This window comes from Lupinus angustifolius, chromosome LG04, assembly GCF_001865875.1.
Source record: "Lupinus angustifolius cultivar Tanjil chromosome LG04, LupAngTanjil_v1.0, whole genome shotgun sequence".
NCBI classification, from domain to species: Eukaryota; Viridiplantae; Streptophyta; class Magnoliopsida; order Fabales; family Fabaceae; genus Lupinus; species Lupinus angustifolius.
The window spans coordinates 7140530-7165254 of NC_032012.1; the positions used below are offsets into that span (position 1 = coordinate 7140530).

The 24725-nt window shown below is 32.1% G+C and overlaps 2 protein-coding genes across 6 annotated transcripts; one reads left to right on the forward strand and one right to left on the reverse strand.

Moving 5' to 3' along the window:
* LOC109345394 (probable low-specificity L-threonine aldolase 1) lies at window positions 5007-10397 on the reverse strand. 5 transcript variants are annotated; one of them, XM_019584370.1, is made up of 11 exons: window positions 10255-10274; window positions 9864-9905; window positions 8790-9243; window positions 8069-8180; window positions 7541-7591; window positions 7258-7329; window positions 7048-7180; window positions 6896-6951; window positions 6494-6594; window positions 5448-5514; window positions 5007-5239 (listed from the first exon to the last, which is right to left on the reverse strand). In XM_019584370.1, the coding sequence occupies exons 3-11, from the start codon at window positions 9227-9229 to the stop codon at window positions 5201-5203; spliced, it is 1071 nt and encodes a 356-aa protein (XP_019439915.1). In that variant the 5' UTR covers window positions 9230-9243; window positions 9864-9905; window positions 10255-10274; the 3' UTR covers window positions 5007-5200. The 5 variants fall into 5 exon arrangements, with proteins under 5 accessions (XP_019439915.1, XP_019439917.1, XP_019439916.1 ...); XM_019584372.1 differs by lacking the exons at window positions 9864-9905; window positions 10255-10274 and adding an exon at window positions 10304-10397; XM_019584371.1 differs by lacking the exon at window positions 9864-9905 and having other exon boundaries at window positions 10255-10357.
* Window positions 21031-24683, forward strand: LOC109345392. The gene is made up of 3 exons (XM_019584365.1): window positions 21031-21188; window positions 21496-23310; window positions 23949-24683. Exons 2-3 carry the CDS (start codon window positions 21715-21717, stop codon window positions 24330-24332), a joined length of 1980 nt encoding a protein of 659 aa, XP_019439910.1. The 5' UTR covers window positions 21031-21188; window positions 21496-21714; the 3' UTR covers window positions 24333-24683.

Consider the following 24725-nt stretch of genomic DNA (forward strand, 5'->3'; position numbering starts at 1 on the left):
ATATATCTTTGCGAGGAATAAGTTTTGGTGTGATCAAATCGGCTTGTTATGGGACATGTACTCTCGGTTATTTCCAAATAGTTATTGGGAGGATAATGGTGTAAGGATGGTGGACATATGCATAGCATGCATACATGGTATTTATCGATATTGATTCTAAAATCATAAGTTTTATACTTCATTAATCATTAATACATGCGTATATGATCATATGATATATTTGTATTTGTTCTTTGTCTTGGGGTGATATTCTGTGTAATTCCATGATGTCAATGATAAGTTTTTCATTAGATATTTTACTCTCTCTCTTTCTTTCTGGTGTAATTGTATACATCCATGTTTAGATGGACAGATCGGCGATGATTAGGGGCTACCGCTTTACCATGTCCCAGAAGGGGACATGGAGCGTTGAAGGAAACAGATACACCTACACTGGTCCCTGCGACCTAGAACTGGATCTCGTATGTCATGGCTCTGTGTTGCATCTCCCCACATATTATGCAGTTCGAAAAGCATCGTTCACCCTACCAGAGCGAAGGTTCGTACCTGTCAGACCATCCGCACCAGTTGAGGCACGAGGCAAATCGGAGGATGTTAGGACCTGGCCCCAACCGAGATTCTCATATACTGACTCAACGCCAAGAGGGACGGAAAGAGTAGGCATGGCTACTTCATTGGGGCCTAAGTCAATTTCTAGCCAATACAACCACTCAACACCAACAAGATGCATGATAAAGAGAAATTGCGAGAGACAAATGTTTGTGAGGTAATGAAAGATTATCATAAGAGACATAATTGCATATATGATACTTTACTTGAGTAGGGAGAGATGGCAAAGAGTTGGAAGCTAATGTACAATGGTAGTCTTCCAAGTAATTTGGTGGTTTTCTAGTTCTCTGAGAATGTCTAAGAGGGATGGGATCAGGTGTGGTATTTCAATAGGTGTGAAGTTTTGGACAGGTATGGATTCTGATGTATTAGTCCATTTAGTAAAAGGATCATGAAGGTGAATAGGTAGAATAGGAACTTCATGTTGGACAGAGGTAGAAAAATCAGTGTTAGTGAAGGGAAAAATATGTTCATAAAAATGAACATTTCTATAGATGAATATCACATTTGTGTGATAATCAAGGAGAATAAAACCTTTGGTTCCTTGAGGAAATCCTAATAAGATACACTTTCTAGATCTAGGATCTAGTTTTCTTCTTTGTGATACAAGAGTGGAAGAGTAACATAGACTGCCAAATACCTTGAGATTTTCAATGTTTGGCAATGTGTGATAAAGGGACTCATAAGGAGATTTATTTGAGAGCAAGGTGGTTGGTTGTCTATTAATGAGGTGTACAACATGAGCTACACCATAATTCCAAAAACAGATTGGAAGGTTGGATTGAAATATAAGAGCTCTTGCCACAACAAGAATGTGTTGGTATTTTCTTTCAACGACACCATTTTGTTGTGGTGTTTCCACACAAGAGGTTTGATGCTCAATACCTCTTGAAATATAGAAATCATTTAATGTAAACTCCTTACCATTATCACTTCTAATGGCTTTGAGGTTATGAGACAAATGATTTATCAAGTTGGCTTGTCTCAGATTTGGCCTTCATGAAGAAGAGCTAAGTGAATCGAGTTTGATCATCAACAACAGTTAGGAAATATCTATGGCCTAAAGTAGATGGTATATATAAGGGTCCCCAAATATCCATATGCACTAAATCAAAGGTATTAGCAGATTTACTTGTACTAACAGAATATGACAATCTTTTTTGTTTTGCTAAGTGACATATATTGCATGGATTCAAGGTTTTATTGCACTTAATAAAAGGAAACATAGTCTGCATAAGAGTCATTTTATCATGTGATAAGTGTCCTAATCTAGAATGTTAGAGATTACAATCATCATAGCTAAAGTATGCATTAATATGGTGTGGTACAAGATAGTTTTTGCAGGATTGAGTCATGATGTATAAGCCTCCTCTTAGGTTAGTTGCACCAATCTTCTTCAATGAGTTGATCTCCTGAATGTTACAATTGTTAGCAAAGAAAGTTAAGGTGCAAGATAAATGGTGTGTGAGTTTTGAAACTGAAATGAGATTGAATTTAAAAATAGGCACATATAACACATCAGTGAGGAAGAAGGATTTAGAAGGGGAAAAACAATGCATGAGTATTCTGCAGCTACTTGATTACCATTAGGTAAAGTGACTGATATAGGTTTGATTTTTTTGTATGTGTGAAAATCAAGAAAGGGGTCACAGACATGGTCAATTGTATGTCCAAGTCTTTGGCAATATGTGCAAGTCTTTTGGCCTCTACCTCTACTAGGAGCAGGAAATCTTCTTGTGATATTGAATCTGCTAGTTCCTCTAAATCCTCTCCCTCTTCCTCTAAGTCTTGGGTCAATGTTGTTTCCAAAAGTGTTGGCAGGGAATCTTGGTTCATCAAGAATCATTTGTCTCTCTTGCTGAATAAGGATGGAAAAAATCTTGTTTATGGAGGGGAGGGGGTCAAGCAACATGATTTGTGATCTGACTGCTGAGAATTGATTATTCAATTCTCTTAAAAAGAAGATCACATAATCATTTTCTCTATAATTCAATACAGTGGGGATTGTGGAACAAGAACACTTGATGTCATAGGAGTATAGTGGGATGGGACTAAAGTTATCTAATTGTTGCCATAACCCTTTCATTCGAGTATAAAAGGCATCAACAAAACTGTTTCCTTGTTTAATTGAGTGAATTTCACCACTGAGTTCAGAAATTTTATACATGTCTCCTTTGTGATATCGTTCTTTCAAATCATCCCATATTTCTTTGGCATTATCCATCCATAAATTTTGACCATTGGAAGGTTCTATAGACTGAGTGAGCCAAGATACAACCAAGTTATTACATCTTTTCCAGATTCCAAAATTTTGATCATTGACAGGAGGTTTTGTGAAAGTTCCATCAACAAATTCGAATTTGTTCTTAGTTTGTAAAGCCATTGTCATGGCTCGGGACCATGGTTGATAATTCTCACCGTTTAAGAGGGAGGAAACTAAAGCAGTACCTGGATTTTCATTAGGATGTATGTATAAAGGACTTGTCATATCCAAAGCAGGATTGATGATTGTGGCAACCATTGATAGAAGATTTCGAAGAAGAGATAAGAGTAGAAGGAAGCGTAGAAAGAGTGATGAAAGCACAGATCAGAGACGCAGTAGAGCCACCCTTCAAAAGGGTGCTCTAATACCATGTAAAATGGTATAAGTCATCTTGTCTAAAAAGATGAAGATGATGAACAGTAGAAAGAAAAGAATGATCAAGAAATGAGAAAGAGAAGTAATGTCTCTGTATTGATTTGAACTCAAGAATACTATATCAATGTTGGCAAGAAATTATTCTCTTATCTTGATTGACAATGGAATCGGCAATGAATTTATAAGAGGATGAAGGACCCATAAACTAACTAAACAGAAGAAAAAAAATAGAAAAGAGATAAAAAAAAAAAAAGGAAAGAAAACAGAATAACAAAAATAACATAATCAGAAGAAGAAAAAAGGAAAGATGATAGATTCATTATGTTTAGGCTTCATTTGAGTCTTTGGTGATGGGCTTCTCTTTCAATAGGAAAAAAAGAAGAAAATGAATAATTTTGGAAAGTCTCTCCCTGTTTGGGAGATTGATGAAAGAGATGAGAAAGTTTGAGAGAGTTTCTCAAGCCTCTAAAACCCTCATGTATCTATTTCTACAATTCTATCAATTTTGTTTTTCTGGAGACAAAATGTCAAACTACTTAGATATTTTTAGTAAAATTATATAATTATATAATATGGTCTATTTCTCATCATTAGTTACATTTTAAAGGAAAAATAAAAAAATATTATTAAATTATCATTAGTTTATTATCTCATCTAAATTTTATACTCTCGTCATCCTCCCCTTCATAGTTCTTTGATCTCTCTTTTTCTTTCCATTTCCCTCACAACTCCTAAACATAGCCTAAATTTTCTTTCACATTTTCTTGAGTTTGGAGGGAAGAGGCATATCACCTAGCGTTTTAATCTACAATAGCAGTGATTAGAAGCTGATCTTTTTAGGCCCCAAAGCTTGATGTCCAGATAAGTGTTGAATTGTTCTTGTACCAAGAGTATTTCCTTCAAAACACTATTTTAAGTTATGTTTGCAATTATGATCTACAATAGTAGGAAATTGAGAGAAAATATGACTGATGCGACTATAATTGTGGTTACAATGTTATTGCGAAGTCCCAAAACCAAAATATTGTGGTTGCGATTTGCAGTTGTCTTAGACTCATCAACTCTTGCCTCAAGCCATATGACCATATCCATAGTTAGGTGTTATTGTAAAACACGTCTTATAGGCTTAGTACATTCACATTTTCTAGCTTTCCTCATGCTAACTAATAGTTAAAATACTTAGACATCCTTAATTGACATGTCAAGCAACCATTTGTGTATTTTTGTTGGACACCAAAATCTTTCATTTTAGTTACTGAGGCAATCCTCTATTATTTAAGGTAAACTTTGGAAAATTTAATTATTTTTATTAAATAATTTTAACTTTTTTTATTTATTGTAATAGTTTAAAGTTTTTCACTTAATAAAATCTAATTAAAAAGTAACAATCTATGATGCCAGTCCTCCACACAACATAGATACATATTATTTGGTGTATATATAGTTAGACATCATGATTATTCACTTATAACTTTATACCTCACATAATGTAAAGGTAATAATATAAAGAAAAGCAGCTTAATAGTGATATTATTATTGGATTATACAAGATAATAATAAGCTTAATAGTGATATTATTATTGGATTATACAAGATAATAATAAATTTTGAGCCATGGTTGGCCCCTACTATGACAGTTTTTGAATAGGCCACGTTCGAGTTATGTAGAAAATATGGTATGATGCAGTAATTACACTAATCCTAAAGATGTAACAGTGATAATACTTGCAATTTCTGTTAAATTAATAGAGGAGAATGGTGGCTGAAATCAAAATAATTCAAAAACAGATTAATTCATAAAAACAGCAAACATGTAATCCTTTTGAGTTCATTAAGGTTACATTAAAGAAAACAAAATAAACAAAGACAATAGATTGGTCTGGAGTTTAAAAGGTGCATATCCATTCACATAACCAAATGCAATTCATCTTTTGATTATAGTGCCTTCTTCCATTAGTTGCCATTTTCAGTTTGCACTCCACTAACAGCTTGCTGCATCATTTAACAACAAAAAAATGAGTTTCATCTTTGTCGTGCCATGATCTTCGGTCGAACACCGGTTATGCGACTGATTGGAGTCACCACCACGGTCGAACACCGATGAAATTAGGTGTTCACAATCTTCAAACATTATGTCTAAAATATGTGCTAGTTAAAGGAAAATAATAAAGCATATTGAATCCATTAAACAAGAAGTCACCTGAAAGCATGACAAAGCGTATTGCATATCACTTGCAGATATTTGGTGGTGGAACACTACTCTCAACCTGGAACAATCAAACACTGCCATGAACCTACTAACATATGGAAAATGATAATTGCATATGACGTATCGCTCGCTTTTTTACACTGACTTTATATTTATTGATCAAAAGACTTTTACCTTGGAAACAATAATGGTAGATGATGCATGATTATGAAGTAGATGTAAGACAGAAGTGGTATTAGAATTTCATTACTCTTATGATATTGACCATAAAGTGGAATATAATAGATATCAGCATGAACACATTGCATCAAATATAGAAAGACAGACATTTCCTTTACACATCAATGAGCAAGTAGCAAGCTACTGAAGATTTTGTAAGACATCAACACTATTTTAGGCAAATGTTACTTCGGTTTCTGTAATTTCATGCCGCTTAGTCAACCAAAAATGTTATACGGAACAATTATTTGCCTTTAATTAAGAAAAATGTGTTTTGCAGATATGAACATTACAAATGTTACTTATCTTTCCAAAATTCCATGCCCAGACTTAGTCCACCAAAAAATTGTTATTAGGAACAATTATTTCCTTTATTCTAAGGAAAAATGTTTTGCATGTATGTAATACATATAACCTTTGCAATTTTAAGTTCACCAGTTAACTTGATAAAATAAGCAACATACAAGATGCATAGTGTAGATTGTCAAAATTGAAAATCACTGCAATATCATAGTGAATTCTAAGCCTAAGAAAGAGCATCCTTGTAGATAAATCATATTAAAACTGATGCATAGGTAGATTTCTCTAACATTTGAAAAGTTATCACGTGCATTAAACATTGACACATTCATGAAAGAAATTATGCTGATTGAATTTTTTTAGAGAAAATCAGCATGCTCATTTACTTATTTGGGTACACAGTTGAGCTATAGAACATTTAGAAGGATAATTATGTGAAAGCTGGCTTCATTTTAGAACTAACAATTATTATTTCAATTATTTATAACAGACTGAATTTAGTCAAGGGAAAATAAGACCTTGATAAGCTCTCTGGAATCAGAAGAATACCGCGATTTTCCAACTCCTTACATATCTTTCCTGGATTAGTACGTGAGCCTTCTTCAATGTCAATATATACCTAGTATCAGGGAAAGAAAAAACTTGATTGTTAGGATAATGTATTATCAAAAAGCATAATCTATAGCACTTTCAATCTAGCATAATTATGAAGGATATACACAATGCTTTGTTCCAGGGATAGCCTGAACTCATAAATACACCATCCATGTTGTTGGCACTAGTAATTATAGACCAAGTATTTAGACAAAGGCTAGGTGACGACAACGTAATCAACGCAAATGGAACACTCGTTCGAAGCAGTAGTGAGAGTAATAATGCAGTTCCAGTAGCATAAGCATGTTAAACTATTAAATACTCACAATATTGGTCTCTAGTGGACCATCCACTCTCAGGCCCTTAATTTGATTCAATCCATCTGAAATGAAGGAAAAAATTATAGGACAAAAGCAAGTGAAGTTTAAAAGAATAAGGCTTATGAGTTTAGAAAATTATAATGTTCAAATAGACTTACCAGCAAAAAGTTTAGCTTTCTTGTGATCACTTTCAAGGTTCACAACATTGTCCTGTAAGGCAACAAGTGCAGCAGCACAAAGGATGCCAATCTGTCTCATTCCACCGCCTAAGGTTTTTCGGAGACGTCTAGCCTAAAAAATAGACAAACTAGATTTAAAGAAAGACTTTCGGGAAGAATATAGTCATTCTTGCAAAATTTGTAAACAACCTTGGTGATGAAGCTCTTGGAGCCAACAATAACAGATCCAACTGGAGCACCGAGACCTTTAGATAGGCAAACCTAAGTCATATTTTCAAAGGAATCATAAGTTGGTTAGCTTGACTATGATTCAATAGGGTGCATAAGTAAATAAGTATAAGTTTGACTTGGAATAGGTAATAAAATTAGTTTTCCGAAACTCTCAAATAAAATAGATACTTATATAACACTACCAATGCCAAGAAGCCTATTGGGTCTTATAGCAAAAAAGAAAAGGAAAAGAAAAGCATACTGAAACTGAATCAGCTGCACGGGTAAGCCTATCCACGGGGACACCAAGAGCCTGAAAAACCAAAAATTTCTGTCAAACAATCCAATAGTTGTTTGTATATGTTAGCACTTAGCAGGAAGAAGAGAGGAAAAAGCAATAGAACAGAAACAAACTGAAAGTTAGATATATAATAAAAGGCGTGATATGATCACAGTGTGACAATAAGAAAACTAGATACCAAGATAATCATATTACTCACTGGAAAACAGACAGTGAAAGAGTTAGAATTCTTACTTGGGGCTCTCATACTAAGCAAGTGCAGAAATGACATGTAATTGGCTATATTCATATAATATGGAGATATTTATGTGCACAATCACTTACATACAAGTAGCTAAAAGTTGTTTTATCAGTATTGGAAATCTTTTTTTGGCATATTCTTCACACAAATGCATATTATATACACATAAAAAGAATACCAAACTATTTTTGTGGTATCTTAATGATAAAAAAATTTGCAAATCATACGCAGAACACATATTTACTTACAGCCGATGCATTAAAAATACGGGCTCCATCAATGTGAAGCTTCAGTCCATGTTTCTTAGCAACCTCTCCAACTCTGTCTGTATATTCAGCTGAAAGGCATCTGCCACCAGAACTGCATTGATATAAATTCAGTCATAATTCTTCTGTATATTTTAATCGATTTAGAAAGGGAAGGGATATCTAAAACTCAAAGACATATTAATGAACTGCATGGTCATGAAATCATTCTATTGTCTGTGTGGTAGTCACTACCAACAACAGTAAATAAAGCAATGAAGTGATTTTATGGCATTCAGAAGATAGAGCCCCATGCCTTGAGTGACACTGTATGGAAGTGCCCAATCATCGTGGAAGAAGTTCGAAGTTCCTATAGAGTAATACTCTAATCTGCTGCTATAAGGATTGCAAGTTTGTTAATTAATTTTTAATTTAATCCAATTGGATATGCAGTACATGTGTTATGTTTTCAATAAATTGAGTATAGTACTCTCAATGTACATAAGAACCCCAACAATCAAAATTTACCTCAAGAAAAGGTTATCAATATTTGTAAAGAACAGAGCCATTTACATTTGGCATGACAATAACAGTTATTCTTTAAGAGGAAGAAGAAATTATCAAACACCCATGTATGATATATAAAATGTAAACTATTGCAGTATTAAGATCACTATGAAAGTGAAGATAAAATAAAAAGTTTTGACAACAAAAATTTGCTTACTTAGCATGAGTATTTTCCAAGCAAATAAGCCTGGTGGTTGGATACACTATTTCCCCCCTAGGATCCCTGATAGCAGCCTCAATCAAATCGATATCCATGGTTCCGTCGTCATTATTCTTCACTGGTCTTGGATGCACCCCTCCAATAGTTGAAATGCCTCCATTCTCATATATATGGATATGACAATTGTCCCCAAGAATAACTTCACTTCCCCTAATATCACAATGTGTGAGCACACTTATAAGGTTCCCCATAGTGCCTGATGGTACAAAAAGTGCTGCTTCCTTGCCCATTATCTTTGCCATTTCTGATTCTAAGCGAAACGCTGTTGGATCATTGCCCAAAACATCGTCATCAACTTCAGCACTTGCCATAGCTGCTCGCATTGCCTCCGTTGGCTTTGTCACTGTGTCTGACCGAAGATCCACTATTCTAGTCATCTTTTTCTTTGGAACTAGAACAAGGCAAAAATGTAAATGTCATATCACCATGTCATTTTGGTACAATAACAAACAGCAATTTCAGAAGAATCAAAATCACCAAATTTTGCACAAACTGATGCTTACAGTAAAATTTATCTGTCACCATTGTTGTGTAACTTGGATTCAAATTCAATAACTAAAGGAAATAGTAAAATACAAGGGAAAGGAAAGTTTCCTAAGGTACAAATGATTAGTATTTTCGGTCAAAATCTTAGCCTTCACAAAAATCTATTACTACAAACTTTGTAAATGGAAGCCCATTGCTATAGATGAAAAACAGTCTCTACAATCCATGTTAATTTACCAACAAAGTGTTAGTCCAATGATTTAATATCATATTGGATCCCTAGAGAAACTAGAAGGTCAAATGTTCAATTCCTGAGAGCCTCAGCCACACACCGAAAGGTGAGGGGATATCTTTGATTATACCAAAAAAATCCATGCTAATGTTTTTTTAAAAAAGACTTCAAAACGTGGTAAATTCCTAAAAAGTTAGGTATTTAATTGAATTCTACTGAGAGAGACAAATCAAGCTAAGAAAACACTAAAAATATACTAATAATAAAAGAGATAGAGTGAAATATAACATTACATGATCAAACTCTTCTCTGAAACGAAATTGTTACCCACTTTCCTATATTCAGAGAACACAAAAATTCAAGAGATCATTAGAAGCTGTGATTCCACATGCATAGACATACAGTAACCCGTGAACAGTGAAAATTTGCTTTTCTTTTCTCTCTTTTTCTAAGAACTTTGTAGCGAGGTTCTTCTTATCTTCTATATAGGTAAGACTTAGGAACTTACAGAAACAAAGAATCTTATAAAGACAAAAAAAAAAAAACAAAACGATGGATTTAAAAGAAAGCCCACAAAAAAGTTGAAAACTTTTTCGCTTCAAAAGATAAACAGTGAATGGGTGAGAAAGAAACAACAAGGTGGTGTTATAATGAGTAACGAAAGTTGAAGATGAGTTAATATACCAGATACTCCAATATTTTGAGATGTATCTGCACTTCAGCTTACACTAACTTCAAACCCAAGTACCCAACTGCATGGAGAGGTTAATGCAGTAAACATATATAGAGAGAGAAACTATACAGTAAAAAAACAAAAGAAGAGGACTAAGATAATCCTATATAGTTGGGTATGAATAAAAAATGTACATAAACTATTATGATTTCATGAGTTGAATCTATAACATTAAGGTATATAGTATAGACAATTAGATTCTTATTTAATTGAGAATGAGGAGGGAGAAGAGAAGGGCAATTTGGCTTATGATTCTTATTTATTCTATAATATTTAAAACCCCATATTTTGGAGAAAATGATTTTTTGTATTTTATGTTATCAAAATAAAAATATTTAGGATTAAGTTTTTATTGTATAATTCATATTTTATTGGTTGTTTTTATCTAGATATATATTTGTAAAGTTCTTAATAGTTGAGATATAGTGTGAGAAAAAATTTAGAATCTTTAATTTATAAACTTATAAAAATTTGAAATTATATGAACTTGAACATGGAAATTTGAAATAAAAATTATATCAATTTATATTTATATATTTTAAATTTCAGACTTTTGCAACATTTACCTGAAAATAGGATTTCTCCAAAATACTACTACTACAAGTCTAGACCAATAGAGTCAAACAAGCGCACTTGGGGTCAAAGCTGATTGGATGACTACAATTCTAGAAAAAAGGTAAGGCAACGAGTCATGGGAGATTCCTTGTTAGAGTGTTTCTCTTTTTTATTTTACTAATACTTAATGGTATGATATTTTATTGCATGAAATGCTTTTCCTAACATGATTGTGAGCCTTGAACCAACTATAAGATGGAGAATAAGATCACAGTTCTTCATTATTGTCACAATTTCAGTCTTTGTTCATTTAAAAAATATAATTTAACTTAAAAGAAAAATTATAAAACAAAAATTAATAACATAAATTAATATTTTTATATTATTTTTGTAAAATTTTATTAACTTAAGAATATAGAAATTGAATTTTGTTAGGGATATAGGATCTTTGTTCTAATAAGATGAAAGTTTATCAATAGTTATTTTATGGGAAACACATCTTATAGGATGCACACATGCCCACAATGAGTATCACTCTATGTGTCATGACATTATGATTGGTCAAAAAAATACTTAAAAATTAAATTTTAATATAAATATATATTTTTCATTCAATGACAAGGTATATGGAATGTCACTCATTATAGGACAGCAGATGTGGTTCCCCATCTTCTATTTCAATAAATATGTTATCACTTGTAATTGGTTTAAAAAATATTTAATTACTAAATTTTTAATTTAGATATATTTTTTCTTGGGACGGAAAAATATTATATAATGATCATGAAGTTCCAATGAATATGGGCTGCCATTCGTTTCATTTTGCCTTATTCTCTCTTTCCAAGATACTAATTATATTAATTATAACTTTCTTAAATCAACAAATTATTGTTAGAGTTGGTGACATTTTTGCTAAGGATTAGCACAGTGATTCAAATACAGCAAAAGCTGACTGGGCGCCAGCAAGCTCATAATCATGCGTGCAGTGGTGACATTTTCAGTGACATGAATCTTCAATTATTAATAAAACCTAATATTCGTTAAGCCTATATTAACAAAACATATAAATACAAAAAAATATGGACTTTTAGCTCTCAGATTCCTTGCTAGATTACAAAACACGAATTACAGAAGCGGACAATTAGCTCTAAGATAGTTTCAGAAATTATTAGCCACAAGGAATAATCTTTCAACCATATATATCTCTTATAAGGTAGTTTCCGTGTATACAAGTATATACATTTTTCTCATAATTTTTAGCTCTCAGTTTCATTGCAGTATTTCAACCTTTTTGAAATAAGCTTTCAAGAAAAATTAATTTCTGTATCAAGCTGGAGGAAAATTTACTCTAATACTTGATTCAATCATAGACTAAACAAATCAAAATTAACCTCATATTTTAGCTAAAAATATTAAGATATTGTATTGAATGATTGTTTACAAATTAAGGTTTAAATCCTAAATTTGTCATTTTAGAAAGTATGAAATTTATTTTATAAGAAAATCAATTTTAATCAATACGATATAGTCTAACCATTATTTTTCAATTTTGGTCGTTTTAAATGATTTCATACCCTATCAATATCAAAACCGTTCACTTATTGTATTGGTCATTATAATATTTATAACATTGTTGTCATTTAATTTGTGTCTTAAAACATTTTTATGATACAAATTAAATGTATCTCCATCACATCTTATTTGGTAGAAAAAGGGAGATCTTCACTTCAATTTAAGTGTGCTTGAATTCATCAAAATGTTGCAAATCCTCCCCTCATTGTCTTGAATGTAGGTAAAGATGATGAACACTTAGAAATGTCGGAGTACTTGGACCCACCACTACCTCTGCTTCTTATCTCATCTTTAAAGAAATAAATTATTTGATAGAAATAATAATAATGAAAACACATACATCATTGGTTCCAATATAAATAATTGTTTACCACATAATCTGAATAATTTCCATGGTCTCTGATGTAAAATAATGATCATCAATAATTTATTAACTTAATCTACACAATCATTTTATTCATAATCTATCATTCAAAGGGCACACAACCTTGAAAACCCTCACATCCTAGCTCAAAGTTCTTACAAATATCTTACCTTTATCATAGACAGGCTGCACTTTAAACCAAACATGCCATAACACATGAAAAATTGCTAAAAAGATTGACACCTTATGATCAATGTAGAAAGAATCCTGATTTTAAAAAAGAATGTATTGGGTCGCACTTTAAACTCAAAAAATAATCCAATATAAAAAGCACTATTAACAGTAATGGTTTTTACTACGGACCACTTGGTTAATGGTGCAATAATGAGATACCAAAATGACCTAGTGTAGAACGTTTTAGTTCTGGGAGTTTAGATTCCACCCAATATCACCGATCGAAACATGACCAAAGGAATGAGACAATTGAATAGTCCAATCTTTCTTCACAACCTGCATGTTTTGTTGTGTTTTTATTTTTATTAGTCTTTAATAATACTTGAAGTATAGTGGAGCACGTATGATGTCAATCTCACATAGTGTTAAGAATAAGTATATTTTAAACCAGTCACAAAACTAACAAGTAAAAATTTTAAGAAAAAATTAAATAACAAAGAAGTAAATTCAGATTGAATAGTGTGAAAGATTAAAAAGTAAAGTTCATATATAATCTATTAGTTATGTCAATTACTCCAGCAAATTAATTTGTTCAGGAAAATCTAGCAGCTAAACATGTGTCCATGGAAGATTTATGAATAAAGAACTTATAAAATATATTCAAATTTTTATTTTTTTTATCTTCTCAAATAAAGAAAAATATTATTCAACTTATCTAATATTTAATTATATTAATTGATATAAAAAATAAAATCAATAATAATCAAACCCAAAAAATGTGTAAAATAAATTAACAGATTAATGCTAACAAAATCTAGGTTTCATCTTCCTGTTGGTACTAAAATTTTAGCCTTTCTTTGGTTGAATAAAGAAAGAGATGAGAGATTAAAAGAGATTGAGGGAATAAGTTGTAGAGAAAGTGAGTCTCTTCTCATTTGGCTAAGAATATAGAAAATGGGTGAGAGAAATAAAAAACACATGAGATCCATCAATAACATTTCTCTCCATATGTGAGGAGAAAATGAGAAGTGTGGGATATTAAAATCAACCTCTTTAATTATTCTTTATATTATATTATTATTTATTTTTATACAAATTTTTTCATCATTATTTTTATATATTTTTGTACTTAAAAATATTGTTTAAAATTACATTAATATAACTTTTACGATAAATTTTTAATTACTAATAAAGTATTTTTTTCATTTTTTAGTATAATAATATTTTGCCATTCAACAATTTATATTTACGGTTTCTCTACTCTTTCTCTTCTATCCTCCCTCATTCACTTTTATCCACGCCAACCTTATCTATTTATCTAAATTTCATTGTATTTCCTCTACAATTTTTTTCTTGCTTTCTTTCTCACTTTTTTTCTTTTATTAGTTGTAACCTCTTAGAGGGTAGAGTTTTATAAACACTATATTAAATATTGATTTTTCATTTAAAAAATAATCACTGAAAACCAAACTTTTATTAATTATTTTTAAAATTAACGAGTCAATTAAAATGAAATCGTCCATACCAAAAGATATTCCAACTATTCATTAACAACCCAATAATTAAATGTGGTAAAATTTGTTATAGAAGATCTTAAAAAATATTTTTTTCATAGAAAGTTACAAAAACTCTTCGGTAGATCATTTGCGACCCTATAAAATCTCAAATTTAATGTAATACTCATTAATGAATGAAAATAATTATTTAATTCTATAAAATCATAAAAATATCCAAAATGTTGTTTTTATTATTTTGATATTATATAGAAATTAATGGAACAAAATTGAGTGGAGATAAATGTTTTTTGAGCTCTTGGACACTGTAGGAAAATTTCCCGTATATGTCTTAATTCATTGAGTTGATACTTGGTAGTACATCATTAGGTTAAGAGAGCTCTTGTTTCACGTTTTAACTTTCTCTCTCCCTTTTCTAGCAGCCACCTTGTGCCTGAATGATTCTTTTTTTTTAATCAAGTTGCAAAACTCTATCTATCATATTATCATTGTCATTAGTGGAACGAACACTTGCCTAAGTTGGAAAGTACATGGGTCAGAAAATAATCTCTATTAATAAAAAAATAAGTACTTAAAAAATAAAGAGAAATATAATTTTTAATGATATATTTATTTTTTTTCTTTTTAGTTATAATGAAATTACATTTTTGTTATTAAAAATAAACAAATATTTATATGTCAATTAATGGAGAGGATTGTTGAGAAAACACTTACCTATGTTAACGAATCATTTTTTAATTAGATTGGACAGATTTTGTAATGTCAACTCTAAGTTTTACTTGTTAATATGTAACATGATACAAATGAGAGCACACATAGCACAATATGTTAAATTGATCTGAGTAAATGAATACTAATAGGGAGATAGAAATGAGTACTATATATTATAATAATACACGTGTTTAGAATTAAGAAATTTCGATATAAGATGAAAAATAATGTCGCACAATACTGTATGTTAAATATTTCCATTCCCACGTGATGACACTTGCAAAGGGACATGAGGAGGTACTACCTACACTGTGCACTTGATTTCTTCTCTCATCTCTCTTCTTCAAAGAGTGTACCAAAAATTCTTGATTTCAATGTCTAGTAATCCTGCTGCAATAGCAGACTTAGTCACATCTTACAAATGACCTCTATAATATGAAGAGAGATTACATATCTTTAAGGATATCTCATTTTCTATCTCAGATCAATTAAAATATTATTTTTTATTTTTAAAAGTTTACTTATTATTTATATAACAATATCTGATTGATATGGGATGAAATGAGACACAATAGAACCAATCAAAACTTCAATTTTTCTAGAAATAAATATTGGTGGTGCTTTTCTTTAATAACAATTTAACGTGTAACAGATGAGTACGTGAATTTTGTAGTACATTATATCTCCTCTGAAAATTATGTCGCTTCTTCCTATATAATTCAATCATACGAGATATCTTTTACTTTTTCTCATAACATTAGGATAAGTCTCTTCTTTTTCATTGCTGAAATTACCTCGTTTAATACATGGCCTCAAGTAATTTATCCAATGAAGCCTACAACTTTCACAACACCTTAACAAAACTAAACAATCATAATTCAGATAATTCATCTATTGAAAATTCCATGAAACCTTTTACACTATTATTTAACTTTAGCATGTATATTTCCTTTGGTTCTATAATTTCATTCCATTTAGACATCATATAAATGCTTGTTTCTATCTTGATGTATGTTGATTGAGAAATACCATGAAAAGTACATAGTACCGTATTCAAGCTAGCAGAATGGACCATGTCTTTGATAGCATAGATTTAATAAATCCAACAGTGTTATTGAACTGCAATGCATGTGAACTTACCTATATGTCAAGGTTCGAACCCAAAGTAATTTTGAGTTTTTGACAGGTTTTATTTAACTATCACTGTCGGTTGAGGTAACTCTCCAAGTTATGTCCCATTGTCCATGGAAATGGTGTTATGTGTGTATTTAACTTTTTTTTATTCAAATCATAAGGTTGAGTAGTGAGACAAATAACCCACATTCTAGTCATATATGTAATAGGGAAACGGTATTACACTGTGGAAACATAATATTAGAGATCACCTCTCTAAATTTATGTCTCACTTTTCTGTCTCGGTTTAATGAAAAAATATCACTAAATTAAAAAGAAAAATTATAAAAACATAAATCAACATTTTTATATTATTTGGATGAAGTTAGTTGGTCGGGTATATAAGAAGATACCAATTTGGGAATAGACGATCCGTATTCTAAACATAAAAGGACAGCAAAGTTTCAAAGAATAATTTCTCTCCATCTCTTCAGTTAATTGGAGCCAAGGTCATACCAGAGCTATTATAATTAACCAATGTTGAAGTCTAGTGTGCAAAAAGTTCAATTTAATTATTTTGATGATTATTGATTATGGCTTATGATTATTTGATGAATTAAAATTTGTTTTTACATATCTCAATTCATGACTTATGGGATTCTACTAGATTAGAAGAATGACATTAGGATTGTTTTGTCACGAAGGCAGGGGAGCTTTCAGAGAAGTAATCATATATGGTGAATGTTAGTAAAGGGAAATATATGGTAATCTTCACTCATTTTTGTAGACAAAACCAATAATACAAAACAAGCTAGTGAATGGTTTTGAGCTGGGCTCACTATGTCTCATTATCTATGATTCTAGCGTGTTAGATGTGTAGGTTCAAGTAATAAATGTATGCTAATGAGTTCGGAAAAGATTATAAAGAAAGACTTGAGAGAACTTTTAAGAAAAATAAATGTATGGGAATAATTTTTGAACTTTATATCTTATTTTAATAAATTTATTAGAAAAGATTATGATTTTTTGTTACTTATACAAAAAAAAATATAGAGTAAATACACATTTTAGTCTCTCATATTTTTCGAATTTACCAGTTTAGTCCTTAAAAATGCTTAAAATAGTCCCAAAAATTTCAAATATGGGTCAAATTAGTCCCTAACAATTGTTGTAAAACATGCTAAAAATAACTAATTTGACCCACATTTAGAATTTTTGGGATCATTTAGGTCCTTTTTTTTAATGACTAAACTGATAAGATCGAAAAATATGAGAGACTGAAATGAATATTTACAGGCCTGTTTGCAACTTTAGTTATGAAGGAAAATGAAGAAAAATAAAAGAAACACTCTCATAATTAGATTATATGACTTCAAAATTTTAATTTCCCTATAAAATCAACTTACAAACATATTATTAAGTTTAGTCATTTAACTATGTTGTATCATTTGGAAATGTGGGCACTTAAAACCTTAGAGCAACCATAATGGTTGTTTTTAACTTTATTTTTAATGAAATAAAAATATTATTATTTTGTTCTCCACTGTGTTGTTCTTATTTTCTTATTTTTGTTCTTAAATAACAACAATTCTTGGTTGTTCTTAGCCAAGGAAAATGGAGGAGGGATGTAATTTTTGTGGGAAAAGGTAGATACTATATGTGAGGCCTAAATAAGAATAAGAATGGTGATTGTCATTGTGAGAAAAAAGTAGATATAGTTCTTATTTCATAAAAAATTGTAATAAAACATAAAATAATGTGTGAGACTCAAATAAGAATAGATAGGTTGTTTATGATTGTGATGCTCTTAAATAACAATCCACCAGATCCAATAGAATCGCCACTTTAGAGAGGTAAGCACCTTGAGTAGAAAACTTTAAGTGTTCCTTTGGTTCCATAAAAAAAAAGCAAAGAAGCTGGGGAGAAAGGTTATAGATAAAATTGATTTTCCCTAGTTTACATTTAGTTTAGAAGAGAGTAGAGAAGAGAGAAATAAAAAATATATGGGATTCATTAAAACTTTTTCTCTTCATATGTGAGGAGAAAATAAGAGGAGAGTGAAATAACAAACTCAATTTATTTAATTAATCTATATTATCTTATTATTTATTTAGACACATTTTTCTAGTGTTACTTTAAAATTTTAATAATATAATTTTTACAATAGATTTTTAAGTTGTATTTCTTAAACTTTTAATTAGTAATAAAATATTTTTTGATATTTTTTAGAATATGAATACTTTTGTCATTTGAAAATTTATATTTACATTTTTTCTTCTCTTTTCTTTCTCTTTGTGTGATACCAAACAATACAAAAATAGGAATATTTTATTTTTCCATTTTCTCTCATCTCTCATTTTCTACTGTACAGCCAAACAAAGCATAAGGTGGTAAGAAGTGACACACAAAGTTTCCCACAGATAATAACATTCCTCTATGGAGAGCTTTGCCTTTACACAAGGATCCCTCTTCTTCCTCCATACATATAATAACTTTTTGTTCTGTTGGTTGGTCACTTAGTGGAATGGGCCTTTCATCATTTATGGCCGATTTTATGGGTTACTTTTTTCTTGTACTCAGAACTTTGTACCCAAAAAACATGTAAATGTAAGTATTTCCACGTTCTACGGAAAGGGCCTATTACACCCTATAACAATAGCACTTACCTCATTTATAACACCATTTGTTATTATTATTTGAGTGTAATATTTATGCATTAACAATATAAATATTTATACATAGTTAAATATATTATTCAATCTTTATTTATATTATTTTTTAAAGAGTTAATGATAATTGAAAATAATGGTGAATGATGCACTGACTAGAGTTGAGTAAGACTTGACCTGACACGTAGACTCGTCTCAACTCTATAACATAGGGTCGGGTCTGACCTGTCCAAATAAATAAAAAATGATAGACCTGATTAAAAAGGACAGACACATCATAAAAAAGACGGGTCAAGTCTATGTTCGAGTCACCCAAATCGTCCCTTATAGTTATATATCAAGAATAATTGAACAAGTAAATATCAATACTCATTATGTTTAGCCCACATAACTCAAAATACCTACAAGCTTACACAACATTTTCATGTCACTTATCATATGATCCCTAAGAGTAGTTAGTGAAAGACCGTTGCGACGAGAGTGGAGGACACTGAGGTGCTTAAGAGTTAATTATTTTTTATTCACCATTATTTGTTTTATGCTATTGCCTCTGATTGTCAATGCCCAATAGCCTTCAACCCGTCTTCTTCATCTTTTTTCCATTATTTTTAAGCTACCTCCAGTACATAATAGACCCTAATCATTTTCCTTCGTAGGTAACTGCACATATTCTAGATTTTCCGGTCACGTGCTTGTGATAGTTTTTTTGTTGAATAACGCAATTTACGGTTTATAGTTTATATATTGATGTATGTGAGATGTAGGTTTTAGTTGAGTTTATATACAAATTCTGATAATATTGATTGTACATGCTTAAAGATTTGAGAAAAAAAAAATGTTTGTTATTTATCGTTTTCCGTATCGTCTTTGACTTGACCTGTCTTATTTTGGATCTGTTCCCATGCGTCCCATCCTAATTAGGGACGGGGTCGGGTTCAAAAATTAATCCGGTCAATATTTAGTGACAGGTGATGTCCATGTTTAACCCATCTCAATCCATCCTAGAAGTGACAGGGTAAAAAAACTCTTACACAGTCAATATATATATATATATATATATATATATCTTTTTCTATTATTATTTTCATTTAAATAAATTAAATAACTATACTATTCAAAAACACGCAATGGTGCAATGTTTTTTCTTATTGTGTTTTTTAGTATTCTACATTTATTTCTTATATTATTCTGTATTATATTTTGTCTCTTTTTCTGTAAAAAAAATCCTTGTTGTAAAATGTAATTATTTCTCTTATTTGTCAACACAAAATTGTTGATTTTTTTATTTATAACTTGTCTCTATTTTTTTATAGATTTAATCATTTTTCTATTACCTGTTTTCATATACTTTGTTTCCGTTACTAAGATCTTTAAGTTCTCATTAGATGAATGAAATTTGCTCAGGTTCAATAAAACTAGTTGTGAACTTTTCCGTTTAGATGGGTTCAATAAATTAGTTGAGTTTTTCGTTTTATGCTTGTTATATCTGCGGTTGTGACCATATTATTAATAACTTATAGTTATACAAGTAATTATTTAGAACTCTTTGGTAAGGATAGTTGATTGAATTTCACATTAGATTTGAATTTGTAAACCAACAATGTATTGGTAGAATAGTGTAAAATCTCATTGGAAGAGTTCAATTCTTGATTGTGGATGGTACCAAAAAAAAAGTTATGAAAACACAATTTTGAAGCTAACCCTCAAATTTTATGAAAGCAAATTTGTCATTTATTTGGACTCTCTTGATGTTCGTAGTGGTACACTTTTGTTAGTGCAAAGCCGACAAGAATATTTTACTAAAGTGTCAATTAAGGCAGCTTAGAAATGGAAAAACAGCAAAAGTGGAGAAACAGAGAAATAATATGGTTAAACACGTAGAACATATTGGAAAAGGTTACTCTAGTTGTATAAAATAATGTTAGATTTCTAAAATAGATCAAAAGTTAAAGATTGAATTCCTGAAAGTAACATTTATTAGAAATGACAATTATTAATTTGAAAAAAATAGTGAAACAAGTAGAGTAGATACCGATAGCAATAATAATAGTAAGCAGAGAGAGGGGGAGAGGAAAGTTCATGTGCTCTCCCTCTCACAAGTTGTCAGCAGCATTAACCCGATCCAATCTCCTATCTATTCCATTCTTCAATTCCAATTAACCCTTCTTCCACTCTCTCTCTCTCTCTCTCTCTCTTCCATTTCATTTTCTCCGGTACTTTCTTCACTTCTTCTTCGCTCTTTCCATTACTTTTCAACTTCATCATTATTTCATTTTTCACCTTTTTTGCTTTCTTCCTATCTTCTCTTCTTCCCCCACTCTATAGATTAAACCTTTGCCATTATTTTATTTAAGCTTACAATAGATCACCTTATAATTTAGGATTTTTGAATCTAAGCTTAAAACATTGTAGCAGAACCCTAAATAGTGAAAAGATTTGGTGCAAAAACTGGTCACTGTTTTTTCTCTCTCCCTCTCTCTCCAAATTATTATATTTTGTGTTTCTAAATCATTTTGACAGGTTTTGGCAATTGAACAGTGGTCTAGCTTGGTAATTGGTTGAAGAACATAAACCTTAAAAGCAAAGGTATGAGACTATGAGTGAAGCATGTGCTATTTCTGCTATATAACTCAAAGATTTACCAACCATGTTAGAGATTGGAGTAATTCATGATAATAGCATAGGAACAGCAAGAAGGAATAGATAGATTTAGGATTGAGAAAAGGAAAAAAAGAATCGATGGAAGATTTATCGAAATATGCACATAGTCCTGCTCACCTGGCAGTTGCCAAGCGCGACCATGCTGCTCTGCGGCATCTAGTTCTCACACTGCCTCGGCTTGCGAAGGCGGGTGAGGTCAATACTGAAGCTGAATCTATTGCTGCTGAGCTTATAGCTGATCAGGTCACGGCTGTTATTGATCGCCGTGATGTTCCTGGTAGGGAGACCCCTCTTCACCTTGCGGTGCGTCTCAGAGATACTGTCTCTGCTGAGGTTTTGATGGCTGCTGGTGCCGATTGGAGTCTACAGAATGAGAATGGTTGGAGTGCTCTCCAAGAAGCCGTGTGCACTAGGGAGGAAGCGATTGCTTTGATTATTGCACGTTACTATCAACCTCTGGCTTGGGCTAAATGGTGTCGTAGGCTTCCCCGTATTATTGCTTCTATGTCTCGTATTCGTGATTTTTACATGGAGATATCTTTTCATTTTGAGAGTTCTGTCATACCTTTTATTGGGAGAATTGCCCCTTCAGATACCTATCGCATTTGGAAGCGTGGTTCTAATCTCCGTGCTGATATGACCCTAGCGGGTTTTGATGGTTTCCGCATACAACGGTCTGACCAGACATTTCTGTTCCTAGGAGAAGGCTATACTTCAGAGGATGGTAATTTAAATCTGCCACTGGGCTCTTTGATTGTTCTTTCTCATAAGGACAAGGAAATCACCAATGCTCTGGAAGGAGCTGGTACACAACCAACAGAAGCAGAAGTAGCTCATGAAGTTTCTCTGATGTCTCAGACAAATATGTATAGACCAGGTATTGATGTTACTCAGGCTGAGCTTATTCCCCTTTTGAATTGGAGGCGCCAAGAGAAATCTGAGATGGTCGGCAATTGGAAGGCAAAGATTTATGACATGCTTCACGTGATGGTGAGTGTGAAGTCAAGACGGGTTCCAGGTGCTATGACAGATGAAGAGCTTTTTGCCGTGGATGATGGCGAAAGTACGGAAAATGGGGAAAAGAATGATGTGTATGATGATGTATTGACTGCTGAGGAAAGAGTGCAATTGGATTCTGCACTCCGCATGGGGAACTCTGATTCTATTTGTCAGGATGAGGAACATGGTGTCTTCGATGGTCATGAAAATAGTTCAGTGGCTTCCAATATGAACTGTGAAGCAAATGTTGTGGTTAAAGAGAAGAAGAACTGGTTTGGTTGGAACAAGAAAAACTCCAAGAGTAGTACCGATGAATCTGAGGATTCAAAAATTTCCAAGAAACTTTCAATGTTAGGCCCGGAAGGCAGCAAACCTAGATCATGTGATCAGCAGAAGCCAGCATCTGAGTTTCTGAAGGAGGATTCTGGGGACACAAAGAAGGAAAAGGATAAGAATAACAAAAAGAAAAAGAAGAAAGGACCGGTTAGCGAGCTTAAGAATGAGAGTGAATATAAAAAGGGTTTAAGACCTGTCTTGTGGTTGACACCAGACTTCCCATTGAAAACAGATGAGCTTCTGCCTCTACTTGACATCTTAGCGAACAAGGTTAAGGCTATTAGGAGACTTAGAGAGCTTTTGACGACTAAACTTCCTCATGGCACCTTTCCTGTCAAGGTAATGCAAGTACCATAATCTTTAGGACTTCGTTTTTAATGAACCTTTGCTCTACATACTTGTTGCAATTTTCTCATAAAGTAACCTGTGGCTTCTTTTTCTGATTAAGTCTAGTTGGTAGATATGATAATATTCACAATGTGTTCAATACATAAAAATAATATTAGTTATTGGTCCCTCTTCTAATTGCTGTTTGTGTAAACATTCCTCACCCTCCTTTAAAATTCCTTCTTCTGTTTATTATGGATGGGGACGGGGTTATCTTTGGTTTTGCAGGAGTGGTGGATTCATTCAGGACTGTCACAAGTGAGTGTGATAACTGCTAATATTGCATTTATTTCCACCCATCTGGGTCCAAATGCAGTTATTTGTTGCTAATAGAGTGATGCATAAAATAGATCATTCTGTGGTCTGGAGATATACAACAATCATTCTTTTGTCAAATATTTAATTTCAACTTCGTGGCATCATTACTGAAGATATTTAATTTCCTATACTTAATAATCATATTATTACGCATTTCCTTTTCCCCTGCTTTAAACTCTTATGAAATTTTGTTGTGTCACTATCTATCTTGTGGCATATTTTGCATTCATGCATGTGTTTATTATGCCTCCGGTTGTGCTACTGCTATGCAGGTAGCTATACCTATAGTCCCTACAATACGAGTCCTTGTCACATTTACAAAATTTGAGGAGCTTAAACCAGCAGAGGAGTTTGCAACTCCACCCTCAAGCCCAGCACAGTTCCAGGATGCCAGATCCAAGGAATCAGAGGGGTCTGCATCATGGATTTCTTGGATGAAGGGAAGCCGAGGCACATTGTCCAGTGACTCTGATAGTCACAGATTTAAGGATGAAGTCGACCCTTTCAGTATACCTTTGGACTACAAATGGGTGGATGCCAATGAGAGGAAACGCCGAATGAAGGCAAAGAGAGCCAAAAGTAGGAAACATAAGAAGCAGACTGCCACAAAAAGAGGTGATGGAGTGCTTCAGGGTAGTGAGTTTGTGGAAGAATAATAATAAGCATGGTATCTTTATAATCACTGCTTTGATAATCGTTTCCAGAAAGAAAGTGTAGGAGTCCTTGTGCACAAGCTGACTTTATTTTTCACATTGAATGATTTGGCCAAGAATTTACTGGGTGGCCAATTTTTACTCTAAGAAAAGGGAGCTTCTTTGTTTTTCCCCTTTCGCGATATTGGATTAAGAAGGATAGAGTTTCATCATCTGAAATCGTTGTATCAGTGCCATGCAATGTGAAATTGAAGAGAGAGAATTTATTGCCTTCATTTACTTGGCATCATTCTAATTTCCCCTTAGATACCAATATTTGTATCGACATCTATGTCAATGAATACTAATTCTGCATTTTTGTGAGTGGTATTTCAGTCTTAATTCTTTATTCATCAA